The following is an 18,104-nucleotide window of genomic DNA, read 5'->3' on the forward strand; positions in this document are numbered from 1 at the left end:
AGTTCACTTTTAAACTGTGTTCTGCCTGAGCACTGTTTCTATCTTCAGCAGCAGAGGATTAATGTTCACTTCGTGATTCTGTAGTCTTTTTTGAATCACTAAAATTAGCTTGTGAGATTCGAAAAGCAGTGTTGCCAATTTAGAATTAGAAAAGGAAAGTGAAGGTTAGAATAAATTGGATAAATTTGAAAACAAAGCACAAAATGGAACTTTGAAGGTGAAATGAACAAAATGAATCGAAGCTACAATTTCAGTGATTGTTGAACTTTGTTTTAATACATACTCTTTTATTTTCATTTTCTTTGCTGTAAATGAATCAAAGAGACTCGTCAAAACTCACTTCGTTAGTGACACAAATGAGAATAGATAGTAATTTCCTGTTTACTGCACGGAATGAGAAATGACTGAAGAAAACATAAAAAATTTGAAGAATTGAATTCAAATGTAAGTAAAAAAAAAGAAAATAAAAAAACAAAGATGAATAAAAGATTAAATAGACGAGCAAATGTTATTAACAACAGCGGAAAAATAATGGAACAATTAATGAAAGGCGTATGAGAGAAATAACTGAATATAATGTATAAGAAGAAAATCTTAAAATGATATGAGACAGCTTTAAAACGGAGAAAAATTATTTAAAAAAGAATAAATCAAGGGTGTTTATACTAAACAGTATGAACGAAAAATGAGGAAATATGGGCAAAAGATATATATGTTATCTATGAGACGGGAAAAGAGAAGATGTAGGAATACAAAAATAAAATAGTTGAGAAATAATCTGCAATAGAAAAGAAGAAGCTAAACAAACGAGCTGAATTATTGGAAAACAAGCAAAAAAGGAATTAAACTAGTCGATTATTAGGGAAAAATGCCAAAAAAATACTTTACTTACTTACTTTTAAGGCGACAGACCGATTATCGATCCAGTGCCGAATTCAGAATACGTCGCCATGTCCCTCGGTATATATAGAGCCACCGGAAAAATCAGTGTTTTATAGAGTGCAAGTTTAGTACGGATTTGCAGACTGCAGACTTTAGCTGGTTACGTAGTCCGTAAAAGACCCTGTTTGCGGCTGCTATCCGCCTCTTTATCTCACGGCTAACCTCGTTGTCACATGTCACTAATGTTCTCAGGTAAATAAATTCGTCGACTACTTCAAATGTTTCCCCATCTAGCACCACCGCAGCACCAACCTCCGACGGACTACCACGCACTCTGCCAGCCACCATGTATTTCGTTTTGGCAAAGTTTATGACAAGCCCTAATCTCGCAGCTTCCCTCCTGAGAGGTCCGAAGGCCTCTTCCACAGCTCTACGGTTGATACCAATGATGTCGATATGGTCCGCAAAACCGAGAAGCATGTGCGACTTCGTAATGATGGTGCCGTTTTTTTGCATACCAGCCCTCCGTAAAGCACCTTCCAATGCGATGTTGAACAATAAGTTCGACAGCCCGTCACCCTGCTTCAAACCATCTAACGTCACGAACGAGTCCGATTACTCACCAGCTATCCTGACGCTTGATGTAGAACTTTCAAGGGTGGCATGTATCAGCCTAATCAGCTTTTTTTTTGGGAAGCCATGTTCGATCACAATCTGCTATTACTTATTTCTCTTAACTGAATCGTACGCTGCCCTGAAGTCTATGAACAGATGGTGCGTCCGCAAGTTGAATTCTCGAAATTTATCGAGGATTTGTCGCAAGGTAAACATTTGGTCCGTCGTGGAGCATTCCCCTCGAAAACCGCATTGGTACTCGCCAACAAAGGTCTCCTGCAACGGCCTCAGTCTGTGGAACAGGATGCGGGAGAGAATTTTGTACACGTTATTGTGAAGAGTTATGCCCCGATAATTGCTACAGTCCAGGCGATGACCTTTTTTATAGATCGGGCATATGAGACCCTCCAACCAGTCCGAAGGCAATTCTTCATCAGACTCAGCATGATCCGATGGTTGGCACGATACAGCTGTTCGCTCCCGACTTTGAAGAGTTCGGCGGGAATGCCGTCCTTCCCGGCTGCCTTGCAGTTTCTCAGCTCTTTCACTGCTTTCTTCACCTTGTCCATGGATGGTGGATCCACAGCTTGACCATCATTCTCAATAGTCATTCTGCTCCCTTCGACTCCACTGTTTCCCTCAGCGTTCAACAGCACACTGAAGTGTTCCTTCCAACGCCTAGCCACCTCTGTTTCATTGGTTATCAGGTTCCCCTCTCTATCGTTGCACATGACAGGGGCTGACACGTTTCGATTCCTGATTCCGTTGACCTTCTTGTAGAAGCTCCTCGCATCGTGCCTGGAGAAGCAACCTTCCGCCTCCGCAAGAATACGCTCCCAATGCTGTCGTTTCTTCCGGCAATGAAGTCTCTTTTCAGCGGCTCTAGCATCTCGATATCTACCCACGCTCTGACGAGTCACAGCCGTGGCCAACATGTGACCCCTGGCGCGGTTCTTCTCCTCCATTACTCGCTGGCACTCAGCGTCAAACCACTCATTGGGCGCAGCTGCCGCAGTTGTACCCAACACTTCTCGCGCTGTAGTGCTGATCGAACTGTGAATGTTCCTCCACTGCTCATTCAGGTTCCCTTCAACTCTTTCCTCAATCCGTTCATCAACCTTCTGCGAGTACTCTGCAGCCACTCAGTTGATAGCCGCTGGATGTTCAACTGCATCCTCCTCGTTGCCTTGGTTGCCAGAAAATATATAAAATAAAACTGGTGTTGGGATTGTAGTAAAAAGAAACAAGAGAAATTGACCTTTAAATTAGATATAATGTGGAAAAGGTAACAAATAACAATACGTGCTCGTCTTCCAGCCAGAACAGACGCAAGTGCTCTTGATCGCGAGAACAATACGCTTTCGATACCCTTTTGTTTGATTAAGATTGCCGTACGTTGCTATATTTGCTATTATTTCGCAGTGGTTTGCCTGCCGCGTGTTACTGATGGAAGTGAACAACATTCCAAAAATGCGTGGAGATACTGTCTGTGTCGATTTTCGAGTCTGCCCGATACGACCACCGATTAAAGAGGTAGAAAAACTCCTCAGAGACAGATTGAAATTGGATTTCAGTCTGTGCAAGGCTACTCGCTCGGTCAACTCGGTCAACTAGCCTGTACCAACAGCGGAGCCGAGACTCCAACCCCGAAATCATCAGCAAAGACACCACCACTAGCTGAGACACCAACAGAGACGAACGTAGCAGAAGCAGCAGTTGGAGCGAACCCGTTACAGCTCAATGAGCTGACCGATAAGTTCACTACCGTGGACGAAAAACATAACAGACGAAAGCTGACACAAGAGCAAGAGCAGGAACCACCACAGATCGTATCGAAGAGCAGTGAAGATGAAGGCATGAACTCGGATATCCCATTTTCTGAGGTAGTAAGGGCAGAGGCTGCCTCGCCACCCCGGAAAAAAATTATAACTCGTTTAAATGAACAAAAGTCGTCCTCGTAATTTTGTATCTGGCACCGTGAAGCCGAGTTGCATTGTGCCGTGTCAAATAAACTATTTAATAAAAAAAAAAACAATACAAAAAGGCAGGATAGGAAAACGGAAGTGAAAAGTGAAAATAGGAAACAAACGACTAGTTGAGAACTGAGTCCTAAAAAGGAATGATAAATGCGATTAATTGATTTGAATATTACAAAGCATCAGAATAAAAGTTTTAAAAATGACGTATGAGAAGAAGAACTGGGTTAAAAAATTTTGAAAATAAATTCGAAGTTCCATGAGAAATGAACCAATTTTGTTTTTTAATTGTTATTTTTAATTTGGCTGAAACTTTGCGCAGATTTTTCTATGGGCTAAAGATGTCATTTTGTGTTATAAGTAGATAGCCATCCACATTCCACGTGGACAGATTTTAAACTATTTTAAGCCGTTTTGTTAATATTATTTACTTTCGACAGAGTATATGCTTAATTTAGCACCAACGTCGTAACTTGCATACAATTTTTTATGCAAACTGTTCTTTTTTTTTCTTCTCAGTGTTATTTATTTTTTGCCTTCCCCTTAGCTAACTTTAATAACCGTGGACATAAAAACTATTAAAAATTTGTATCAGCCTTCCTCAGAAACAAAAAATGATATATAAAAATGACCAAATGGAAAATGGAGAAAGAAAATCAAATCATATTCAAAAAATTGCAACTTAAAAACTTGATTAACTCAAAAAAAATATGCACCAGAAACAGAAATTTAGTATAAAAAAAAACAAACAAAATTAGAGTGGTTGTAGAAAAAGTTAATTTAAAAAAGTTGAAAAGGTTGTTTATAAGACACGACCGCAGAGGTAACGTAGAATACGACAGCCTATCTTATGCCAATGTATTTCTTGGAATAGGTTTGGGAATACACTGAATTGGGGTTAATTCTTCAAATAAACTTTGAGGTTAATTGTGTTTGTCAATGCCATTTATTGACAAGTGGATATTTTTTCAACATGGCAAATTTTTTATTTAGTTTCGAATAATTCACAGTGATAATCAAATTCTACATGAGGTGATTTGTTAGCAATTACACTACCCGTCATAAGTTTGGAATCGCTTTACTGAGTATTGCAACACCCAGTTTGAATATTGCAACGCCTCCCGAAAAGTTTAGCATCACCTGGAATAGGCGGTGCGGTGCCGCACGCGCTATAAACATGCACACACGCGCTACAGGCATGCATACACGCCATAAACATACACACACGCTTTAAAGCAAGCCACACACGCTAGCCACACACCTTATATATTAGGGACACACGCTTCAAATATTCACACACGTTATGTGCATACACCCTGTATATACATACGCTGGATGATGGTGGCTTCTCAAACACCTGGCGGTGCGAGTCTCTTTCAGTTTCGGGTTGTTTTTTACCCAACGATATCTGAATCGGATTACCGCTGGTGGGGTCCAACTCAGGTCGAAGGGGAGCCGAACTGAAAGAGGTAGGACTGCAGCTAACCACTACCACCGCCGCTGTTGCTCGCTGCTGATCCACGCTGCCTTCGCCTACTGCCATCGGTGTTGATGTCCGATGCTGCTGCCTGCTAGTAAACTGATTTGCTTGAGAAGAAACAGTCTCTTATATAGCCCAAAGAGTGCATTGCCGGCTAACTAGGTACTCCATTCTGTCGTCCTATTTAGGGAAAGGCAGCAAGCGACCAATCAAAAATCGACATTTGTGTTTCGACATTGTTCAACAATTTTCAATATTACAATAGTTTGAACAATCAGATTACAATTTTCTGCATTTGGACGGGTGCTTAAATGATTTTCCAATCGATTGCTGCAAAAATGACAGAAATCGGTTGGAAACTGACTGGGTTTAAAACGTTTGAAATTGGACAATTTTTGTGACGCTCTCGATGTTTTCGGTTTTGAAATTGGATCCCTGTATTGAAATTGGGTCCCTGTAATTGTTGCCGTAAGACGTATTCTACGTCAAAAACAAACGGAAAATGAAAATGGAATAAGTAAAATGAAAATAAAATCCTGATCGAAGAAACTTGCAAAAATAAAAAGAGACAAAAATAACAAAATAAAATTAAAATTATTGCGAGAAATGAAAAAGAAAGCGAAAGCAAAGACCAATTTTGAAATATTGAAGAAAAGTATTGTTAACGGAAGATAAATTGAAAGGTAACTAGGAAAAGAAACAATAAATTCCAGTAAAATAATCGAATGGAATACGGAAACGAAATCAAGCCAAAGAGGAAAATGCAAGAAACAGGAGTGAGAAATAAAAGATTTAAACTGGAACGGGTAATGAGCAAAGAAAACTAATAATAATAACTCTATAAAAATACAACAGAATCAAAAATGAAAACCATGAATAGAAGGGATTGGTTCCGAACATAATAAAAATATCGAAAAAATCGAAGTTGAATGTTTAATGGTTAATTAGGCGGAAAAAAAGTAAATAAGGTTTATTAAGCGAAGATAAAAAAGGAAGGGAAGAAAACAAAACGCAGTGAGACAGTAAATGTTACAAACAAGACGCAAAAATCATAGAACGAATAAACGGCATACGAGAGTAAAAAATAGACCTGTGCGGCGACCATTCTTCGGCGGCGGCGGCGTAGAAAACATTTTATCTCGGCGGCGATCGGCGCGTCGGTGTGACGCCGTTGGTATTTGTCAGCGGCGGCGGCGGCGGTGGCGTTTACCGGCGTGAAACTAATTACCACTTCTAAAATATTGCGTAAAATGAGTACACTCTCATGTTCGGTTTTTTTATTTCAACATAAATAAATAAAAATATGTTCATCCGGGTTGACAGGATGTTAAGAAAACAAATAAGAATGGTTAGAAATCAAGTAGACAAACAATTTAACAACCAGCAAAGAAATGACTATCGGCGCGATGAAAATTTCTTCGGCGGCGCGCCGACTCAAAATCATCGACGGTGGCGGCGTACATAAAAGTGACGGCGGCGGCGGCGCGGCGTGGCGGCGCACAGGACTAGTAAAAAATAACTTGAACTTGCAAAATGGAATCAACATTACAATAAACGGAAGAAGAGCAGAAGAGGATACAAGAGACTGAAGATATGAAAAAAATATTCAGAAAAATATTAAAAAGAGGATATCATTAATGGATGCGAAAATAAAAAACAACAAATTGAATTGAGTGAAGTTTCATGGTTGAAAACCATTGTAAATAAATGAAAAAACGACGGGAAAGTAAAAACAGCTTTAAACACTTTTAAAAACCTATATAGAAATAACAAACAATAGACAGGGGTAAAGTGAAAATAAAAATGAAATGAAAAGTGCTGAGAGGGGGAGGATTCGATGTAACAGAAGTGAGAAATAATATGAAACAAACATTGAAAACAGGAAATGGTAAAGAAATATAAAGAAAATCGAACTCAAAAGGGAAAAGAAAAGGTAAAATGAGAGAATGAGAGGAACAAAAACGAAAAATGAAAAGAAAATATGATTTAATATAGTTAAAGATGCGAAATTGAAATAGTTGGAATAAAATGTGTTTGAAAAATGGGACGGAGTAAACAGTTAAACAGAAAACAAATGAATGTGAATAGATATTTGAAACAGAAATATAGACAAGATCGCAAATTGTAATATACCTAGTTGAGCAAAAAAAGACAAAGATCAAAAACTCAAATATAAATTACAAAGTAACAACAACTACATGAAAGTTACAATGGAATCGAAATCCAACGAAGACAGTTTTCCATGTTTTTAAGCAATGAAATTCCGACAAATTTGAAGTAGGATTGACGTAAATGAAATTTTAATATTAACTATATATAAATATACAAGCCTAAATTTGTAACGTACTCTTGAGTTCGTTCCTTGCATCAAACAATATTCTATAAGCAATCCAATTGCGTCATCTCCTTAGTACGGATTGAAAGTTCTCGCTATTAGCCTACATGAATTAGATACAAAACCTGGCACAGAAAAGTGCAAACAACTGACCGGATAGAAAACCAACAAGGTTCTTGGTTTGCTCAGTCGTAACGGACTGATTACGCTACTCTTATTGTTTTCATGTTTCAGAGCTTTTCGAACTCATCCAAATGCAAATTACGTTGCCTGGGCGGGTCCGGGAGAGGCTCCCACCCACACACAATAATAGCACAAAGATGAAAGACAACTCCAATGTGTCGGCGTTGTAGTTGGACTGTTAGTCTGCCGAACCGGAACTGCCTTCTCCATTGGGACCTTTTTGCCTGCTAGAACAGCAACTATGCAAAGAAACATTTTCGATTAGACCATGACTTTAACAGAAGTCTCAGAGGGAAGAGAATGACAAGGGAAAACAAAGAATGGCAGGGTAACTTCCCTGATAGTTTATAAATTTTTATGAGCGAAAGTTCTTTTATTCTCGCTAATACTCAGACTTAGTTGCAGATTTTGTACCGAAAACAAAACAAGAAATTTTCTAATGAAATTTTTTTCATTCCACTGATAATTCGCTAGCTACAAGCCTACAATCATCGATCAACAAATCATAGGTTGTTAGACTCTGAAGAAAGCTATTTTCTATGAAAGTCTTTCCCAGCAGGTTCATAAAAGCTAAATCCATCGAATGATGACATTACTGAAAGCGAGTCAGCACTTCGATGCCGGCCTCAGGTCAAATGGAAACTGAACCTTTTTACGAGCCGACAAAAAACTGTCGATAAAGTGCGTACGCTAGCGCTGACAGCCAATGGACTAAGCCAAACGGAAGACGGATGGATTCGTACCGACCGACGGTGCAAGGCTGTGAATTTCTTTCATACTTTATTTGTTGGAACATTGATTGATTGGACCTCTCTGTGCAGGACAAATAGCTGAGAAAACATCGCTTCGGGCTGTGAACCGATTGATTGGTGTACCATAGAATATGCATGAAGTTCCGGTAATTTCGTCTGCGCTAGGACTGTAAAATCCGGTGTTGTGGAAAAGGTTTTGATTTATCACAATCGCATTGATTTTTTTTGTGGGTCGGAAAAACGTCATTCTGACGGAAAGAAAAATTAATCAGAATTTACATAAACAGAGAAGTTCAACCTCATTTTCATTCGCGATCGTTCAGCGTAGAGAATGATAACAATATTAAAGCTGTTTATAAATTTTAAAAGTGGTAACACAAGCAAATTAAATAAATCCAATGTGGGACGAACCATGAATACTTCGACTAACAATATCATTTACTAACACAACTAGTTAGTATTGAGAATAGCAACCTAAAATTGAAACTTACAAAACTCTCAAGCAAAATTTGAAAATAACACAAAAAAGTGTAAATTTAATTTAGTATCATAAAACAAAACCGACAATCCGATAACGATGACGTTATACAAACACCAAAAACTGAAAGTGCCCACGCTTCAGTTGACTTTAAACCCCGACCCCCAGAGGACCGAAACTTGGTTTGGTGTCACTTTCCCATGACGGCCGGTCATAATGCTCGCTTCGGTGCTTCGGATTTAAATACGAACTGAACGCGCTTGAAGCTCTAGGCGACATGGAAGGCCGCAATGTTCACAGCTGGACACAATCGCTATTGTTGACATAGTGGCCATTTGTGAGCGATTCAACAGCCACAAGAAGCAAACGAGCGCGGCGGAGAAGCGCAGGAGTGAAACTTTCTGCGAAAAAGAGACGAGGAAAAAACACATTATGAAGAAAATTGATAAAGTTTTTCTGCACCCTCGATGAAGCCGAAGTAACGCCGGGGACTGTGTGTCTGTGAAGCTGGCGCGGCGGTGAATGAAATGATTTCGCGAAACAATGGCAGCATCTCTTAGCATGATTTTGTCAGTTTTATTCTATTTGCTTCCATGGCAGCTTCGGGAAGGAAAATGGACTCATCTGTCTCCTGGATGGCGCAAGTCATTGGAAATATCAGAGCGTACCATTTGTCTCTTCAGGCAGTCCTCCTTTCGGGCAGCGAGCGTCAGGTCGCTGTCACCGGGCTAAGGGAATGAATTTTTATTCCGGGGTTTTGCTTCGGCAGGGGGCGTGTGCGATTTTCGCCCTCCGACATCAAGAATGAAATGACGTGACAGATTTTGTTTTATTTTTGATTCTCGATCCAGTGATTTCGCTGATTTATTTTCAATTGGGATGCTCGGTGGCGTAGGAGGGATTGCGGGATCGTATCTTTTCGGCTCGGCTTCGCTATTTATTGGTGGATCTGCTATATTAGTTCTGATTGAAGCATCAATAACAAACTCGTCGAGGTAAATAAAGCTCAAACCAGAATTTCTCACATAGAGTGACACTGTCATGACTGCTTTTTTCATCGCGATCAGTTAGTCTGTCCATCAGTCTGTTCGGATGTTACTTGTTACGTCAGGCGTCCAGCTTCGCTCTCCCACAGCTAGTTATTTAATGTTTTTCTCTTTTTTTTTTCAATGTAAATTGATTGATACTTATTGAATCTGCCATTTGTCGATTGTGTTTTTCAATTTTATGTGTTCTTATTTTTTGTGTGCTGAGCAATTTGTTTCTTCTATTTCACAGAGATTCGACGATGGAAGCGCTAAGTGACGGTCACACGGTAGCTCCGCTGATCAAGGTAGCATACCTGCACGCCCGGCGTGGAGCCAAAACGTACATGTTTCACTTCGGCTACCAGAGCAAGGAAAGTGAATACCCGCAGGTACTAGCAACTGTTGGTTTTTATGATTGATTCGATGGAACGGTTTGTGCCATGATGCATGATGTGTCTCTTTCTTCTTTTTGTCAACAGCGGCTGGGTAGTGTTCGTGGCGAGGATTTACCCTACATTCTTGGCCTTCCGCTGGTGCAGGGCATTCCCTGGTTTCCGCAAAACTACTCCCGACAGGACATGGGAGTGAACGAAGCGGTGCTGAACTTCGTCAGCAATTTTTGCAAAACGGGTGATCCGAACGATGCTGGCCACCAGGCACCGCTGCTGCATCCGGACTACGGAACGGCTAAGGAGCGCACCCGTTTCCGTGGCATTCTGTGGGATACCTTCGAGACGACTACGCAACAGTATCTAAGCATATGTGAGTAGTTTCGAGCGACAATCGTGATTGGATTTGCTTTCGGGTTTTTTTATTGTAGAATGCAAGTTTTTAACATTAGAATGCCAAGTGAATCGGTACTACATTTTCCATTTCAATAGAATTTTCTGTAGAGTTTTTTTCGATGTCTGTTCGAGAAAATTTCGATTTAATTCAATTTGTTATTTAAAAAAATGGCTTTCTATGGTGGAAGTTGCAGGCTATTCGCTATTCGCAGAACTTTATCATGAATCTATTTTTTACATTTTCTCCAAATTTTGCACAAGTGTTTTACAAGTGAAATTCATTATCCGTTAAACAAAAAAAGTATAAAAAGACAAGAACAACTTTTGTCCGATAAATCTAAATAAATCTAGTGGCCTTCTTTAGACGGGCTTTAGGAAAACCTCTAAAGAGCTTCAACAAATACTCAAAAAATGTTTATAAGGATTCAGAGTGATTTTGTCGAAGCCCGTCTAAAAACTAACTCTAGAGGGTTAAGGATCTGTGTTCGCCCTTGTCTATCTTAGATGCGTGGCTCAGTGACCGAAGCTGCCTTTTCGGTCTGATACTTATCTGTGTCTATTATCTTTTCCTATTTTCTCTAACTTAAGAAGTGTTTTGAAATTGTTCTAAGCTAAATTTGAGATCTCCATATTACGCTTCTATACGTTTTAGGCAATTTTGAACTTAAATTAAGATTTTTTCTTGTAGTATTTTGCAGTGATTCCTCGCCGAATTTGCAGTAATTTTCATGCTTGACCATATTTGTTGGCTTTGGAAAAGTTTTTAATTTTATATCATTCTTCTGTTTATCGTTTTTCGGTCTGCAGAAGCGTTTGTGTCGGGATTTTATTCTGATATTGTTCTGTTACTTTTTTAAAAATGTTTAAGTAATTTCGAACTGAATCTTGATTCGTTCTTTGCGATGACCGTCTCTAGCTCCAGCAACAGGCTTAGCCAATTGTAAGACCATTTCAGTAAATCTGGGCTACTATATTTGGGAAAATTTTCTGTTTAGATCTCTCATAACTTTCGATTTCAAGTCATGTTAAGCTGTTATGAAATCATTTTTTTTTATTTTTCATCCTTAAGAAACAATTTCTAGTGATTCTACGCTTAACTGCATGCAGGTGTTTTCGCCCTACAGAAACGTGTACACTGGAGTCTTTTTACGTGGTTTTTTGTGCGGATTTTTATATATATTTTTTTTACAAAAACGCGGATTACTTTTACGTTTTTTTTTTGTGAATAACGATTATTTCTACGCGGTATCAAATAAGTTTAGTATAAGCAAATCTAAGAATAAGTAAATAGAGTAGAATAAAGAAAAAAAAATTATCGCAAGGCTCATGGGAATAATACTATTTGTTATTTAATTTTATATATTTGTCCCAAAATTTCTATTTTCATAAAATAATAGGCAATTTTCATTGATTCAAGAAAAAAGAACAAAAAAACGTTCATAATTGTACACCGGTACGAGTTGAGGTCGTTGTGTTTAACTTTTGAGAACGAATGCTAAAGCTTCGAAATATAGCAAAATCATTATGGAAAAGGTATTGCCCTGATTTTCAATGAATTTTCATTTTAGATGCACTACGAATGCATTTTGTGTGCTTTGTTCCCATTATTACATAATTTTTCCAGCTTTTTTTTTTCTTACCTATTATTATTTTGAATTTGATCTATTTATACCGCGTAAAAAAGAACCCAGTGTATAGCGATTATATGCTCGATTTGAGAACTTTAGAAGCGTTTCAGTTAGTCTAAAAGAGCCATAAAACCGTTAATTTTGAGCAGCTTTGTAGAACAACTTTTTCCACTATCTTTGAAAATAACCGCTTCAGATCAGGGATGTTACGCATGTGATTTTTCAGACATCTGCCGATGCGGATGCGGATGCGGATATGTGATTACGGATGCAGATGTTGATGCGGATGTCAATTTTCATGCGGATATCCGTTACATCCCTTGTGTTATATTTTGCTTTTTTCACATAACCATGCCCCTTCCCAGTGCAAAAGTTATTTGGGCGAGCAGTTAATACACCAAGGAAAATTTTTCTGCAATATTTTATGAAGCGATATTTTTTTCAATATCCGCATGGTATGATGCGGATTCGGATACGGATGCGAATATGTGATTACGGATGCAGATGTTGATGCGGATGTCAATTTTCATGCGGATGTTCCGTATTTGCGGATGCGGATGCGGATATCCGTTACATTTAGATTGATAAAAACACCTTTTTTGCTCTAATTTCTCGACGTAGAACTACGTCTCTCAGGCTGTTCGGCTACATAGGGATGTGAATTGAAAATCTAAAAATGGAAAAGTGGAAAATATGTCCAGTTTTCAATAAATTTCTTTCGTTCTCGCAGCAATCGATTCTGAAATTATCTATGCATCCGCCCAAATGCAGAAAACTTTTGATATGAACGATATAAACATTATTGAAAATAGTCAAACCACGTGAGCAATCGACCATATTTGATTTGGTTGAAACTTTGCATAGATGTGTCTATAGGCAAAAGATGCCATTTTGTGCTATTTGTTCAATTTTTTTGGATACGACTTATTTTTGAGAAGCTATTGAAAAATACTATTTTGGGAAGGTATTGATGATTACCAATATTTTTAGGGCTAAAACTGTTTGTTTGATCGTTATAACGTCTTCGCTAAAATTGTAGATAATAATTTTGTCTTTCCGAAAAAAATATACACTTCATAAAAAATAATGTTTGTTTTTGTGAAAAAAAGTTATGTTTTATGTAAAAATAAGTTAAAATAAAAATTTAAAATTAATTATCTAAAAAAACTCATTTTTCAAAAATTTAATTTTTTCTATATAAAAACTACAAGAGATTACCTAAACAATGCAACTGGTCCAATCATGGAGAAATCAAAAAAATAAATAGTTATCATTTTTTGAAAAAAAAAATTTTTTTCAACATTTTTTTTTTCAAGGGCCGTATTTTTTATTGGAAGGACAAAATTGCCATCTACAATTTTGCCGAAGACACTATGTCAATCAAACAAACCGCTCCATTATTCATCTCACCAAATTTCCACGAACTCATCGAATAAATAAACTTAATATGCTTACGCGCTCTTGTGGAATCGTTCAGCAATGTATATTTAGTAAAATTTGCTAAATTTATCCTGAATTTTGTAAAACAAACTATTTTTCACAACGCTTCCATTTCGATCTCTAAACTTGAATCACTGCTCAATTATTCATCTCACGACGCCCCCATATTCATCACACTGTTAATCATGAATGAATCACATTATCATGAATGAACGTAGCCGCAGCCCGTCGTAGTAGGTTACCTAGATATCCGCTGTAGTTGTTTACGTGCTAAATTGGTAACGTAGGTAACCACTGCAGTGCTGTCGATTTATGTCAATTATGTCGGAATAATTCAACATTTTCAGTATGATTTTTTCGTTTTAACAGAAACTGATCAGGCAACTTTGAATTTTTCTCAACGCATCGAAAACAGATGAAAATACGTACAGTTGAAATTTCGGAATTGTAGAAATTCATCTCATATATTTCTGCTAATCCAAGCTTGTTTTAGGAAATTTGAGGTGAACATTTCAAAGATTAAAGTATTCTTAATGTAGTGAGTGATTTTATCTAGTGATTGAAACAAAAAGTGATCCACTAGTGATGAAAAAACTTTGGTTGGCTGCTGAACGAGTCCCGTTGTAGCCGTGTAGAACAATTCGCGGATTTTGTTTCCTGAGGTAGGTGATTGAATTAAATGAGTTTTCGAGTGCAGACGCCCGACTATAATATCAAATTTAGTGCTTTCAAGTGAGTTTTTGAGGATTCTACTTTATGGGGAATCTAAAGTGAACTAAGAAGAATCCATTCCATGGATAATAAGTTTGGTTTAAGAAGAAAATATGCGTTTTTCCCTGTTTTCAATTTTATTTTCATGTTGTATGAGATGAATATATGGGCTGAGATGAATGATGGAGCAGTTCCCCTACTCTGACAAAAATTAAAAATTTTATCAAAAATTTTTAACTTTTTTTTGTAGTTTTTATTAAAAAAATAGAGTTTTAAAAAATGAGTTTTTTAGATTATTATCGTTAATTTTTCTTCAACCTTCTTTTCAAAAAATTAACAATTTTTTCTTATAGTGTATGTTTTTTTTGGAAAGACAAAATTATTATCTACAACTTTACCGAAGACGTCACACTGATCAAATAAATTATTTTGGCTCTAAAAATATTTGTAATCATCAATACCTTCACAAAATAGCATTTTTCAATAGCTTCTCATATATGAGACGTGTTCCAGGAAATTGAACAAATAGCACAAAATGGCATCTTTTGCCTATGAAAACATCTATGCAAAGTTTCAGCCGAATCAAAAATGTCAATTTAAAAAAAATATTGAAACTGGGACATTTTTTTGTGGAACTGTTCATGTTAAAACGCAGAAGTTGACCTGTGATTGGTTTCTCAAAACTTATTCTCCCAAGCACGATCGATAGAATTATATACCTAGTAATCCAGGAAGGTACCATTTGGCTTATATAAGAGCCTACTTCTGCCCAAACCAGTCATATTAGTTCTGGATGGCTACTACGACAGTCTTTACTTAGCAGCAACAGCAGCTGGCAACAACAGTGGTAGCTGCAGTAGTAGCTACAGCGGGTATCAGTAGTTATAGTGGCAGCGGCTGCTGCGGTAGGTGAAGTTCGAAGCAAATTTCTCCTTCACTATGATTCTTTGAAAGATAGACGCTAAGATTACGATGGACTCTCTCATATCATAATTAAAGTTAATAATTTTAATCCAGCACTAATACTGCCGCTATTTGCATAACAGTTCTATGTAAAAGTCCTATTATTTCTTGTTTTTTCAAACCTTACTTTTTCAATGGCTATTCTTGAAAAGCATGCCAAAACGGACTCATTCTCGTAAAAAAATGAGAAAACACTCAAATTTTACATAGGACTATTATGAGAATAGCGGCTGAATAGCTTTCTGAAAATAATGTGGTGGCTCTAAAAAGATTCAAAGTGGCAACTACACGCAAAAGTTGGATGGTGCGAAACCAGTACAAAATTGTGCGTTTTAGCGCAATTGTTGATGTAGTTTGGAACCAGTACAATGATTGTGTGTTGGGCATCATGCTTCCAGTTTGTCTTGAACTGTTCTGCAGAACAGACGTGTTTTCGATTGCTTGTGGACTCGTCTTTGACAGCCTATAGCTTCAAAGTTTGTGTTTTGTCAGTGCGTCTTTCAAAGACTACCTGAACTTTTGAATTTAATATTTGTTTTTAATTATATTAGTATCACCTGAAATGACAGGGCGAAAAAAGAAACTGCGCATCACTAGGAGGAGAAAGAGAGAGCATTATCTCTCGGACAATTCGAGTGTCTGCAGCGAAAATCCTTTTGATATTTTGCCTTAGCAAGAAGCCGGTGGAATGGAAGTTTTTACTGATGAAACTATACAAAATGTTTTTTTTTTTTAAGAGAAAGTTCCACCTATTATGGTAGCTATTTCTTCTGAATTAAATATTTTCAAAAAGGAACTTTCAACGTTTGTTTCTGACGTTAAAGTTATGTATCAAATTGGCCGTAGAGGCGAGTGCCCCTTATAAGCCGACTCAATAAAGAGTCGTAAATGTCTTGTTCAGCTTTTAACGGACAAGATGTACAAATTTATACCTACGACACCAAGAACGCCAAGCCGTTCAAGGTTGTCTTGAAACGAGGTGAAACACAGGTGAATAGGTGAATATTTAATACATTTTAACTGCAGTAAGGTTAACAACTTGAAAATTTTGAAAAAGCACATGCTTTATATAATGTGCGTGTAAAGTGGGAAATGTAAAGGAAGTTTGGCGGAGGTGAAAAGCGTATAACTCAATGCCGTACTTGTCAACGATATGGACATGGATCTAATCTCTGTAACATGAACCAAAAATGTCTTTATTGTGGAAACTCGTGTCATATGCAGTCGATTACAGAAAAATTCAGATAGTTTCTCTTCCTGCTTGCAAAAGTGGAAAATCCCTCCCAATGCTTCTAAAACTCATTTGATAGTTTTTCCTTATAAAACTAGGGCTTCTTTCTTTTTTCAAGCCAAACAATAATCACGTTGTCAAGATGAATGGGGTTATTTTAAGTTGGTCTAACAAGGTTAAGTATTTGGGACTAATTTACGACAAAAAACTTATTTTCAAAGAGCACATTGAGAGTATACAAGCCAAATGCATCACATATACGAGATGTTTACATCCTCTCATTAACAGGAATTCTAAACATTATTTAAAAAATACACTTTTGATTTCCAAACAAATTTTTAGACTAACACTGGTCAAGTTATTGTTCAACAAGGAATAGAACGCTTCAAAGGATTCAGAATTTAAATCTGAAAATTGTTTTTGAAGCGTCCTCCTTGGTTTGGTACACTCGATTCATATAGACTTACTAGTGTGGAAACATTAGAAACGATGTCAAATAAAATTATTACCAATTTTCGACAAAAATCTTTGCAATCCACAAATGCTACGATAAGCTCTCTTTATAGCCAATAAGTTAGCAATTAAATTAGTTGTAAGTTTACTTCCCTTCTTTGACAAGTTTGTTCGTACACGAATATTTCCAATGAAAAATAGTGTGCAATCAGTTAAAAGATTATTATACATCTACATCATCTTGGATTCGATAGTTATTTAAGAACATTGAAAAAGCATTAGCTAACATACGTTTGCATAATTTTTATCAGATTCTTACCCACAGCCCTATATGCTAAGAATAATAGGTCACCGCATATTTGACTCCTTCAATATAATCCATGCTGCTTGACTCCCACGGCTGGCAAAAATGATCAAAGACGTTCGTGGGTTTTTTTTTTTTTTCAAGAGTCATCGCACGTTTCGGTCGCTCCAGCATCATCAGTTTAATAGTACCAACGCCATCCAACCGCCCATTCTGGACGCTACTTCACATCGTACATCCAGCGAATCTTGTAAACGCCCCACAGCAAGCATCCACCCGGTCGCTGTGTATGTGTTGTGTGTGCTGCCCAGTTGTACCAGCAGGTCTAGTTGTTCCTCCGCTTCAAAGAGACTCAAGCCTTTTCCGGCCAGCGTTTATTTTTCATTACATTTCAAGCGGATGAAAAAATGCATACAAAAGATCCTCCTACCCACCGGTAAAGGGCAATTCAGTTTCTTCGCGTCAGGGACGGACACACAGACGAAGTGCGAAATTTGCTAAATTTCGTGATTTGACAAGAGTCGACGGGTCGCTTGTTTTGGCGGGAGCAATTAATGGTCCTCGCAGTCACAGCCAAAATGTCAACGCGCTCTCCCAGCTAGACCTCCAGTCGTTCGTAGCTTTGACCCACTTTTTTTCTATCTTATGCTTAGCACCGGTGCTGCCTTCAATAAGCTTAAATGGCGTGGAGTCCTCTTCAAGAAAGGGCAGCTAGCAGAAGGGAAGGTTAATGAATGTGTTCATTTCGCTTCCTTTCTTTGCACATTTGCGTCGCACTGTCGTTTCGTTCGCGTAAGTGTTAGGCTGTGTGACTAAACGGTAGTGTAGTCAGTAGGTTCTACGCAAATCTAGAATAAATT

At 37.8% G+C, this 18,104-nt stretch overlaps 1 protein-coding gene across 3 annotated transcripts in view; it reads left to right on the top strand.

Moving 5' to 3' along the window:
* The window catches only part of LOC129723412 (neuroligin-4, X-linked-like), a 591,759-nt gene that overhangs the window by 469,240 nt on the left and 104,415 nt on the right, over positions 1-18,104 (top strand). For all 3 annotated transcript variants that reach the window (XM_055677612.1, XM_055677613.1, XM_055677614.1), the window contains 2 exons: positions 9,980-10,118; positions 10,209-10,491. In XM_055677612.1, coding sequence (XP_055533587.1) covers positions 9,980-10,118; positions 10,209-10,491 — 422 coding nt within the window. The remainder of the gene's footprint in view (positions 1-9,979; positions 10,119-10,208; positions 10,492-18,104) is intronic.

This window comes from Wyeomyia smithii, chromosome 2 (assembly GCF_029784165.1).
Source record: "Wyeomyia smithii strain HCP4-BCI-WySm-NY-G18 chromosome 2, ASM2978416v1, whole genome shotgun sequence".
Classification (NCBI taxonomy): Eukaryota; Metazoa; Arthropoda; class Insecta; order Diptera; family Culicidae; genus Wyeomyia; species Wyeomyia smithii.